Source organism: Phyllopteryx taeniolatus, chromosome 19 (genome assembly GCF_024500385.1).
Source record: "Phyllopteryx taeniolatus isolate TA_2022b chromosome 19, UOR_Ptae_1.2, whole genome shotgun sequence".
NCBI lineage: Eukaryota > Metazoa > Chordata > Actinopteri > Syngnathiformes > Syngnathidae > Phyllopteryx > Phyllopteryx taeniolatus.
Window position 1 is genome coordinate 10,206,192 of NC_084520.1, and position 12,253 is coordinate 10,218,444.

A 12,253-nucleotide genomic window follows, 5' to 3' on the forward strand; every position below is an offset into this window, starting at 1 on the left:
ATTTCTACAATTTTATTATTTAAAAGACAATTATCCATGGCACTTCCACGTGTTTATATATATATATATATATGAAACACAAAGATAATTGAAGTCTTGTTTTTGAGTTTTAAAGTTTTTTTTATGTAGCATGTTTCTCCAAATGATGTATATACAGTATTCATAAAATCTTATCCAGCATTTTTCTCCAAATTTTGTGTAACTAAAAAGTCACTGGCCTTTGTCTTTAATATTCTGTTCTTTAAATACTCTCAGATGGATAATGTTCTGCAACATTATCCAATTCTTTTTGTCATTTAAAAAACAATATCGAGACAACATCTCTCCAAATATTTTATATTTTTTAACCAAAACACAAATATTTTAGATATTAATTTGTTCCCTTTAAGTTTGATAATAGAAAAAGATCTATATTCTTACACAATTTGTGGAATTTCTTTTTTTATTCAGCATGTATCCAAATTTTAATCTTTATCCATTCTCATTTTTCGGGGTTTTTTGAAAGGTCCGAAAAGCGAAGAAAATTTCAGAATATAACAAAACAATTACAATTTGGAGAATACTGTATTGTCAATAATATGTGGAGAAAAATGCTTTTTACTGGAGATTGGCACAACATTATGAAATAGTGTTGCTGTCCAATGAGAAGCGTGTACCACCTAATGTGAATTTTCTTTCATTCCCGAATACCCCGATATTGGATTGGCTTGGGTTAAAAAAATAAATAATAATAATAAAATTTTAAAAAACACTCCAAGATAAATGCATTTTATTGGACAGCAACACTATACTATACTATACATAGTGTTCTTCTCCAATAAAATGCAGGTATCTCCAAATTGAATTTTTAAAATCTACAACACAAAATACACGTCAGATAAAACCTTTTTTTTCTTCTTCTTTTAGCTAGAAAAACTTCACAAAATTTGCCGATGCGTTCTTTTCATTGGACAGCAGATGTATTTTGTCACACAAAGACAGAGCAATGGAGACCATGTACGGTGGTTATGCCCTCTGTGGGAGTGCATTGGTAATAACTTTATTGCAAAAATACAGGTTCCCTCTTTTAACCTATTTGACAACACTACTACCCCCCCCCCCCCCCCCCCCCAGTCTGAAACAAACAAACATCAGCTTCTTAAGCCTCGTCTCGCATTCTCATCCTTTAGCTTACATTCATTCCTTGCTCCTTATTTCTCTTTCTATTTGTTTTTGCATTCCATTGGTTGAAACTATAGTGTAAGTAGATGCAGAACAACAAAGTTCACCAGCAGCATTAAACATGAGATCTCCTCGTGGTGGTGGTCGGTGGGCGAGTGTTTGTGTGGTGGTCCTCCGGGGAGGCTCGACTTGCATAGCGGACTCAAGCGCTACTAGTGGGCTACATTCTCCTGCAACCGCAAAAGAAAAACAAAAAAGGATCAATAAAAACATCTCTGGGTAATAATGCCAACCTTTGGTTTTGTTACAACGATCTTTTTTTTCCCCACTTTTTTTTTTTTTTTTTTTTTAATGCACAGCATGAAGCATATCATAAATGTACCTTAGTAAAGGGGGGCCATGACTGTACAACTGACATCTCTCAGCACATCACCGGCTGAAAATAGACCTCTTAAATACAGCGTATAAAGCAACATGTCTTGGCCGAGTCGATATAATAAAGTGTATCGTGGATTTGTTTTTGACCTGAGGACCATTTTAAAGTGAAACAATCATCCCTTTCCTGTCAAGTATCCTTCCCTAAAAAAGTGCACTTCTTCTACCGCTGCACCCGCCTCGCAAAGTGCACTCGAGTCAAAGCCTCGTTCCGTTAATAAAGCCCACGCTACATTCGCTCTCTTAACTCGTCTCCCCTCGCTACTAGGGTTAGGGTTTACCCTAACCTAACTGGTAAGACTGATAAACATAACCCTAACAGTTAGCAGAAAGGTTACATTTTCAGGGCTAGGGGTTATACAGTGCATATAAAAAGTCGACACACCCCTGTTCAAATCCCAGGTCTTTCGGATGTTAAAAAAATGAGACCAAGATAAATAATTTCGAAATCTTTTCCACCATGAATGAGACCGATAACATATACAACTCCATTAAAAAAGACAAATCTTTTCAAGAAGTTAAAAACAAAACACTATTATCATTTACATTATCTCAGGTGTTTATTATTTACATATTTCCTCTGACAAGATTTTTTCCCAAATAGGTTGTAGGTCCTACTAATTGTGTAAAATGTTTTCAAAAGGATTTATCTTGATCTTTTTTTTTTTTTTTTTTTTAATATCACAATAACCTGGCATTTTAACACAGATATGTAGACTTTTTATATCCACTGTACGTAACCCTAAGCCTACCAGGTTAGACTGATGTACATATGTAACCTTAGCCAAAAGCCTAACCCTACCAGGTTAAAGTGACATACGTAACACTAACACGTTAGACTGAGTCTATTACCCTAAACGCGAAAACTTCATACTTGGAAGGAAATATAGTAAAAAAAATAAAAATAAAAATAAACAAGGTGCCAGGAAGAAAAAGAAGATTGAACGGAGGCGGCGCTTTTCTTGTTCAACCTCCCGGTAGAAACGGGAGAGCTGTCATTCAGGTAGGTGAGCTGGGGGAAAAAAGTCAGAAGGAAGAAAAGGGCAGGGGCGCAAAATACGTCCAGCTTCGACACTTGTGAAGTGCACCCCCACTTCTATGTTGAATATTCATTAACATTCCTTAAGGTCTATTTGTTTACATACAGAGTTCATACATGTTTTGTACATGGGCTCGGGCAAAAAAAATAAATAAATAAGAGAAAATATGGCTGTCTATCAGCGAAACCTTTCCGCTGCTACGTGTGCGCCAGGAAATGCCCGTGAAGAAAGAAGAAGAGGCGTGGCTAATCGGCGCGTCCCCGCACCACCCAAGAAAGTGTCGTAAGGGGAGCAACAACAGGACAAGTTTGAGGTTTTCGGGGTCAAGAGTGACTGCATAGACAGAATAGTGGGGCGAGGGAGGGGGGCCGAAGCAGGGGAGGGGGGGGGGGCTCTACGTTGCGCTGCGGGTGTGTGCGTGCGTGTGTTTGCGTGTGAACGGCGTTCCGGGGGAGGAGCGTCATCCGTCCGATTCGGCCCCCGTCGAGGTGAGCTCGTCCGGGGCGCCGTTAGAGCTCAGTGAGGCCGAGCGGGACCCTGGTCCGAGGAAAGCTTGACCCCAGTCAGACACAGCCAGAAACTCCCGGCGCTGCCCGACAACTCCTAAAAAAAAAAAAAAAAAAAAAAAAAAAAAACAGAGAGGACATTTGTTTGCCCATGTGTAATGTCACGTCAGTTTGTGCTCCCGTATTTTTTCGGCTAGCTAATACTTTTGATGAGCCTCATGTGAAGGGGGTTTGTGTTGCATGATTAAACTACTCATCTCACATGAGTTCATGATTGTGTACATGCTAGAAGTATGGCGTTCAAGCTTTATGATCCGCCCTGTTTGAAGTGATTTGGCTCCATCCTGTGGCATCTATATGCAATTACAAGCCCCTTTTTTTGGGGGGGCGTGCAATTATTCACAGATTTTCTCTATTTGGAGAAAAACGTTGCTAAAATATACAAACCTTTTTTTCATATTTGATGGAAAAAATCTAGTTAGACAAAAACAATATATTTATATTTATTTATATAATATATATCTATATTTCAGAAGAAAGGGCTTTTGAAAACGTAATTTGATATTTTTTCAAAAAAATATATTTTTGGGAAATATTTTTTAGACTGAAATGACAATTTCTAGTAAAAAAAAGTTTATATTAATGAGAAAAAAAGTTTAATATTTTCAGACGAGGGTGAAAGTTGAATATTTTTTAGAAAAGTTTTCTTTTGAGAAAAAAAAAGAAAAAAGTAATTGTTTAAGAAAAAGGTTGACTTCCTACCAAAACGTCTCATATTCTCGTGAATAATTAAAAAAACAAAACTCAAACTAATTTAAAAAAATAATAATTTTCATCACTTTGAAAAATAAAGTTTTATTTTGCTTCAGAGAATAAAATAGAATATTTTTGAGGAGGTTTATTTTCAAGAATGAAAGTAGTATATTTTGAGTTTAAAATCGTAATGCTTCAAAAATAAAGTATATTTTCATCATCGTCCTACTCACTCCCTCCATTATATCAACAAATAGAATGTACATTGTTCTGTAGTAGAGACGGCAACACAGTGTGATGTTTACCTGTGAAGCAGAGGAGGGTGGTGGTGATGACAGAGTGTTGTTGATGAACAGGATGGAGGTGACGGTGGTGGAATAGCGACAGGGATTCAGGACAGAGGAAACAAGCAATGGGAGGAGGAGGCACTGACATCAGCCCGCTTCGCCTTGGAGACGAGACGGAGCGAAAAGAAGAAGAAGCCAGTGAGAGGAGAGATTGAGACAAAAAAAACGAGGGAAGCAGCATGCGTTGTCACGATGAGCCACAAGGGGGCGGCAGATCGCGATACTCACAAAGCTGCGGGTGGCGGTCAGTCGGGCGTGGCGCGGGGTCACCACCACCGTCCCGCTAAGGCTGCGTCCCATTCGCCTCGGGTTGTCCCCCTCGTCGTCTGGTCCCGCCCCCAAACGCAGACCCTGCAACATCATTGGCTGCACAGGGAGAGAGAATTACGACATGTCAGTCATGTGGATGGAAAGGCGAAGAAGAAGACAAAATGGTGGTGGGGGGCACAGGGGAGGTGTCACCTTGTTGAGGTAGGTGGGGGTGCTGGCGCCGTCCGGCCCAAACACGCTCCTCTCCATGTCTGCGTTGGGGGTTCTGGAGCGAACTTGCCCACCCACCCTGGAGATGAGCCGCTCTGACGGGCTGCAGCCTGCACAGGAAGAACGAACCATATAAGGAATACAGGAGCGAGGGGACCACAAGTGGCTGAGATTTGTGTTGCGCAAAGCGGCGTTTATCATGAGTAACTGCCCTGGCGAGAAGTCTGGTCTGAGTCATCATATGACACATCCTGTACATTGTGTCCATGTGTGACATGGACTATTTTGTGACTGCGGATTATTTCCGGTTGTTTATTTGGATTGTGCAAGATGGGCAAAGTCATTGATAACTGACGAGAGGAGCGAACCCTACGTTGCCTATTCAGTGGTGCCTTGAGAAACAAAGTTTCGCGACAATGCTTGTAACTCAAAACATTTCTATCGCAAATCATCTTTCCCCATTGAAATGAATGGAAAGTAATAACCTAATTTAATAGAATGTAAATAATTAAGCAGTCCGTGCTTCATGAGTTAGCCACCGGGGGCAGCATAAAACTGTCATTTTCACTCAACTACTCTACGTGACTCGGTAAGCTGCAGTAATATTAGTCGCTCTTTGCAGAGGATAAACAATATATGCCTGCGAGTAGGGCGGCATGACATTTTGTTTGAGCATCGTCGTTGCGATGTACGTGTGCGCACTAGTCGCATCGCAGGGTCTGCTGCGATGTCGGTGTTCTGGACGACACAGTGGATCAAGTGTAATATTCAAATTGACCAGCAGAGTGACCTGTTTGGGCTTGCTCATAGAAAGAATGTACGCCTTTATATTTATATATTTCCTATTTCGCTCTTCAGAATGAAACTCGGCAGGCACGCAGCGGCTGCATGAGTGTGCTCTATTATGTATTTAGTTTTAGAGATTTTGGTTTGATGGCGTTTGAGATTTTAAAATGTGTACCTTGGCTCAACGACGGTTGGGAATGGATTTCTTATTAATATGTCATTTTATTGTTACCCCTTTAACTTTTGAAGGGTAATGTAGGTGTATGCGGGTACCTGTCCTCCCAGCCTGCAGACTGGCCCGGTAAAGGGTGTCAAGCTCTGTTAGCTCCGGCTCCTCGTGGTCACAGCTGCTGGGATCGGCGCGTTGCTCCGATGCATGCTGGGAGTTGTTGTTTCCCCGAGCGGGGTGCCGACCAGGCCTGGGCGCTTGCGGCGGGATTTCAGCGTAGCGGTCCGGGGGGGTGTCATAGGGCGTCACCATGGCGTCGGGGCGATCTAAACTCCAGCAAGACCAGTGGCGGGTGGCGCCGTCGGACGCCGGCCGCGGCTGAGGGGCGGGGGCGGGCTGGGGTGGTTGCCAGAGAGGCGTGATAGGTTTTGTGACGGGGGGCGGTGGAGGAGGGGGGAGCGTGACAGGTGCCTCACAAAAGCGCAGTGGGAGAGATGGCAGGGAAATGGCCAAGTGCCTCCCCAGGGGTCTGACGCTCACCCCCCCGGCCTGGAGCAACTCGCACAGCCTCACCCCGCTGCTGCTGTCACTGGTGGGGGCGCACGGGTGAGCGATGGTGAGGGTGAGCGCCGGACGGGGAGGAGCCACCAAGAGGCGATAGGGTGGAAGCGTAGGGGGTTGATCCTGGCCCGGGGCTGCGTCCTGATTGGCTGCCCGGTCCTCCTCCTCCTCCTCCTGATTGGGCGTCAGCAGTACTTGGACCGGGCCAGGCTGTTCACTGGAGGGAGGGGGACGCAAAAAAAGAGGTGAAGTGACGTCAGGTGCTTTGAGGGAAGGTCACAACACGCGCACGATGGGGTAAACACACGCACTCACACACTTCCTGATGCCAGCGTATCATGCGCTTTAATCAGACTTTCCAAACAAAGCAGCGCGTCGACATCGTACGTCAACGCCGCGGAAAGTAATTTGCTCTCAGCAGGCCACCGTATCACGTTATTGATTTACATGCAGGCAAATGATGAATGCGCGACATTCGTGAATCCTATTTGTGACTCTTATCAGTGTGTGTTTGTTTGAACAGCTCGTGCATCAATTTTTTTTTTATGTACGCGTCTGTGTGTGTGTGTGTGCGTGCGCGTGCGCGCAGGTGCCAGCACCCCTCCTCCCCGCACCAACTCTTTTCAGCTTTAGTAATTACCCAGCAGGCTTTGCAGCAGTGTGCTATAAATCAGACGCTCGTGTTGATCAATACAAAAGAGGTGGAAAGTAAAATAAAACAATAAAAAAAAAGAGCACCAAGCATTTTCATCCTCTTCCTCTGCGAGCATTTTGGCTTGAACAGTAAATGAGCAGCTTTTAAATAGCAAGGAAACTATTTAGTTAAACACTTAAGCCTCACTATTAGACAGTAGAACCATGTGATTTGTGTCTGCCAATCAGCAAATGGGATTTTATATATATATATATATATATATATATATATATATGTTATAATGAAAAATGTAAAAACAAGCTAGCTTAATGTACTAAAATAACTATTTTAGGTTCAAAATCAGAATACTTTTATTAAAAAATAATTTCTTCGGTTAAAACTGTTTTTTTTAAATTTAAAACATGTTTTTAAGAGTGGTTTTAGGTGAAACGTATCTTGTTTTTAACATTTTTTAAATTTCAGTAAAAAATGTAAACATTTATTTCTTAAATTCTTTATAATGTAGGTTAAAATTTTGATTAGTTTAAAAATTTTTTATTTGTAGGTTAAAATTTCAATGTATACTGTACATATATAAAATGTGCAGGTCCACATCACAGTTTAATAAATATAAAATGTTTTTATTTTCACCCCTTTTTAAAAAATAAAATATTTTGTTGTTTTTTATTACATTAAAAGAAATGTTATATATTTTGCTTAGGTTTTTTAAGGTTGAATTTCTTTTCAAGGAATAGAAATGTTTTCAGAAATGTTTACAATTTGAATTAAGTTTTCTACTAAATATTCAAAATGTTCACGTTTTAGATAAAAAATGTTATAATTGTTTTGCTTTTCTTCAGAAATATTAAAATTCAAATATAATTTTTCATAAATTTGTATTTTTTTTACATCTACTTATGAAAATGTGTGGGTAGATGTTGCTGTCCTAAATTATTGTTATTATTATTATTGTATTGTTGTATGTTATTTTCACCCATTTAAAAAAAATAAAATAAAATGAATATTTGTTGTTTTTGTATATTTATTTTCATTATTAATTATTTAAAAGTAAAAAAATGGGGCTTTGAGATTTTTTTAGGTTAAAATTTTATCATTTTTCAAGGAACAGAAATATTGTCAAATGTATTTAAAATGTAAATTTAGTTTTCTACTTTAAAAATGTGTTAAACATTCAGAATATTCAAAATGTTTAAATTCTGTAGTTTAAAATTTGTATTTAGTTTTTATTTTATTTTGTAAAAAGTATCTGTCAATGTTTAAAAAAAGTTTAAATTCATTAAAATCGTATTTTAAAGACTTCTAGCAGTTTGGCGCTAAAAAAAAAAAGAGCAATGTAAGTGTCTAAATTTCATGCCTTCGGGGTCTCTGAAAACTGACACGCTCTAACCCTCAAGCACAGCAGCAAAAGACACAACACGACACAAAAACAAGTGCGACTGCGATCGCACGACAGGACAGAGCGGTACAGTGAGGGAAAGCCTTGAAGCGCACACAGAAAAAAAAAACTCTCTTTCTGAGCCCAGCCAAGGAAGGCACACACACAGCAGGATGTGCACATCACCAAAGGACAGACGCGCACACAGGCACGTGCACACATAGCCACAACATCTTTGGCCATGGGTGCCCCTTTTTTTTGGCTTGAAATTGTTTTTTTGTGCCTGAGCCTGTGCACGTACACACGACACACACACACACACGCACAGGACTCCAGCGGGATTGTGGTGGAAGCCAGGAGGGTCTTTGTGGGTCACAGTGGCGGTGTGTATACCTGTAAGGCCCCTGTGGGCGGGGGGCGCTTCCTGATTCCCGTTGCTGCATTTCCTGTTCCTGCCTGCCTTTGAGCGGGCCGCCAGCGCTCCTCATGCACGCGGCTACAGCCGAGCCGCTAGGAGCGCTAGCCTCATGCGGGGGTCTGAGCACAGCTGAACCCACGACAGTGTCGGGGCGGGGGGGACAAGAGGACAGAGTGATGAGGAAAAAGAGAAGAAGAGGATGACAGAAGCAGATAGAGTGGTTATGTTTTTATATGAGGAAGGGGGGGGGGGGGGGGGGGTCGGCATGCCTACTGCTCCTCTGCAAAGGGGGTGAGACCACGGTGGGGAGTGTGGCCCACAGGCCTGTAGCGTTTTTATCCGGCCCACCGAGCATTGACATTAACAAGAGTCCTGTAATTTTTGTTGCAATAATTTGGGGGGGGGGGGATCCCCCCCCAAAAATGGGTTAGTAGAAATGCATAATTTGTGTAATTAATTTTACATTCATTTATCTCATTAAATAATTTGTTAATGATCAAATGAAAACATGTGAGTCAAATAAACCATCTTAGATTTATTAAGGATTTCATATTTTTATTCTCTTATTTATCTAATTCAATCATTAGTTAATTAGTGTATTGTAAATAATGAAAAAAAATACTAGTAAAATAAATAATAAATTTATTGTATTAACTAATTGCTTAAGTAAAATGTGTTTATTCATGTTTTTATTAATTGCTTATTAAATAGTTTTTTTTAAATAGTTTGTTTTTAAATATTGAAAAAAGTAAAATAAACAATTTTGAATATACATTTATTTAGTTAAATGATTGGTGGTTAATTAAAATGTATTTATTAGTTTATTTTTATTTGTATCATAACTAATTGGTTGGTTGATTTACTGTTAATAACATATATTGTTGAAATATTACAGATACTTGTAAAATCAACAATTTTACATCTATATATTTATTTTAATAAATGGTTAATTAAAATGTTTATCCTTTTTATTTTTTTATTCCAGTATCTCATTGAATAATTCTTACGTTACGTTCATATACAGTACACTTAGTTATTTATTTATTTAAGAAATTATTGGTTGATTTAAAATGTATTTTATCATTTATTTTCAACCTTTTTTTATTATGTTCAACAAATAAAAATAAATATTAGTGAAACATCTTTACATGCACATTTATTTCAGCAAACTGTGTGAAACTGAATATATTTGTTTTTTATTTATCTCAATAAATGTTGAATTGACTTTTTTGTAAATAATACAATTAATCATAAAATAAGCTAATTTGTATAAAAAAAAATTTATTTGGTAAATCAATTGTAAATATTCTAAATAAAAAATGAGAGTGAATTTTGCTGTTTTAACAGAAGATATTTTACTTCCATATTTTTCAATAAATTCTTACCTCATCAATGATTGACCTGGCCAATCTGTCTGTTTTGAAAAATCAAATGCGGCCCCTTGAGCTCAAAAGTTTGCCCGCCCCAGAGTTATATGCCCACCGGTCACAATATTAGGTACACCTGCACGCAACATATTTAGTACCTGAAAAATGAACGTTTCTCTCTGTAGAGGCAGAATAAAACTGTGCGGGTGTACCTAATCAAGCGTCCAGTGAGAGGTTACGCATCAACATGTAGACCGCGGTTAGTAAGTCAAAAACTCAAGGTCAAGAGACGAGACATTGTTCTTGCGTTTTGCCCTTTGAGGGGCCTTGAACGCCATCCCTACGAATGCTGCACGGCGCCGCAAACACTTAAGCGTGCCGATAGTGAAGCCATCTGTCCGCTCGCTTGTCGTCCTCACACTTCATCAAGGTTGCTTGTACTCACAGCGGTGTGTGTGTGTGTGTGTCAGTGTGTGTTTCAGTTTCATCAACACACTAAAGCACACATACGTACAAGGGAGGACAGACAGGACACAAATCTAATAATCCCGCGTACAGATTCACCAGAGGGGGAAACCTTCACACCTGCAGTTCAGAGAAGGTGAACACACACGCACAAGAAACACACACGCATGCTGTTCTGTCTCTGTGAGGACTACTTTCAGTAATCTCTGAGATGTAGGCGACAAACATACATATATACATACAGTACATGTCCTTAAATCCCTGTGAGGACCATATTTTGCCACTTTGTTGTGGGCCCCACACACACACCCACAAATGTCTTTATGCCTCTGTGGGGACCAGTGGCGTGCAGAGGCGTGTGTCTGCACACATGGCTCGGTTGATACTCCTTGAAAAAGGAATTGTCGACCGCGTTGGTGTGAGGAGGTCCAGATGGAATTTTTCTGCCTCCAATGACGTATTTCCCAACCTACATTCATTCGTCAACGTTTAGTTGGTTGGGTGCCCACCCATACCCTTTAGGATACACCCTCCCCCTCATCCCCAGAAAAGTGGTATGCTTTTGCTATGTATTGTCCACCAGCATACACACATACTGTACATGTTTTTATGTCACTGTGATGACCCCATTTTGCAACTTTGCTATGGGCCACCAACACACGTACACATCATGTTGTCCCTGTGAGGACTACATTTTGAAACTTAACTATGGGCCTCACACATACGAACATGTCTTTACGTCCACGTAAGGTCCGTGTTTTGCAATCTAAATTGTGGGCCAATAACATACACATATAGATGTCTTTAGGTCACTGTGAAGGTCACCTTTTGCAACTTCTATGCTGTGGGTCACACACACAGATACTGTTTTAAATCTCTGCGAGGGAGGCCTCTGCCATTCACAAATCCATGAGTTTATGTCCGTGTAAGGATTAACTTTTGTAAATGCTGTGGCCACGAACACACACATACATTACAGGCCTTCATGTCTGTGTGAAGAAATGATTTTGCAACTTGTTAGTTGTGGACCACCACTTCTCTTATTGCTGGAATGGTGCAAAACCCAAAGGTGTCATTAGAGGGTAGTAGAGCCTCAATACTACCATTTCTCATTTCCAAACACACACACAAACACACACACATGCACTCAAATCCATGACGCTGTACCAAATGTGCATATCAGAATGGAGGGCATACATTTCCTCACCACGCCGAGTCTAGTCACGGCAGGTTTTACCACGATTATTCTCCTAATTAATTCATACTGCTCACATCCTTTTTAATGAAGTCCTGCAAATGCAATGCCAGAGTGCTGGCCGCCATTTATCATTTAGTCGATTCAGAGGCAGTACTCAAGGAATCATTTTTAATTCCAAAATATGTTTCTTGTGTCTGGCACGTAAAATGTAATTATTTTCAAATGGATTATTGTGTGGCGGCACGGTGGCCGACTGGTTAGAGCGTCAGCCTCACGGTTCTGAGGTGCGGGGTTCAATCCCCGTCCCCGCCTGTGTGGAGTTTGCATGTTCTCCCCGTGCCTGCGTGGGTTTTCTCCGGGCACTCCGGTTTCCTCCCACATCCCAAAAACATGCATTAATTGGAGACTCTAAATTGCCCGTAGGCATGACTGTGAGTGCGAATGGTTGTTTGTTTCGATGTGCCCTGCGATTGGCTGGCAACCAGTTCAGGGTGTACCCCGCCTCCTGCCCGATGACAGCTGGGATAGGCTCCAGCA

At 40.6% G+C, this 12,253-nt stretch overlaps 1 protein-coding gene across 2 annotated transcripts in view; it reads right to left on the reverse strand.

The window, feature by feature from the left end:
- Positions 1 to 1,526: 1,526 nt before the first annotated feature.
- usp54b (ubiquitin specific peptidase 54b) overlaps positions 1,527 to 12,253 on the reverse strand; it is a 44,282-nt gene continuing 33,555 nt past the window's right edge. Inside the window, exons 16-21 of one of the 2 annotated variants that reach the window (XR_009785662.1) lie at positions 8,662 to 8,815; positions 5,782 to 6,455; positions 4,705 to 4,832; positions 4,471 to 4,608; positions 4,201 to 4,343; positions 1,527 to 3,239 (exon numbers count right to left, since the gene is read on the reverse strand). Coding sequence is in view for 1 of the 2 variants with exons in the window: in XM_061756159.1 (XP_061612143.1) it covers positions 3,153 to 3,239; positions 4,471 to 4,608; positions 4,705 to 4,832; positions 5,782 to 6,455; positions 8,662 to 8,815 (1,181 nt within the window). In the remaining variant the exon portion in view is untranslated. The remainder of the gene's footprint in view (positions 3,240 to 4,200; positions 4,344 to 4,470; positions 4,609 to 4,704; positions 4,833 to 5,781; positions 6,456 to 8,661; positions 8,816 to 12,253) is intronic. The other variant, XM_061756159.1, reaches the window with a different exon arrangement.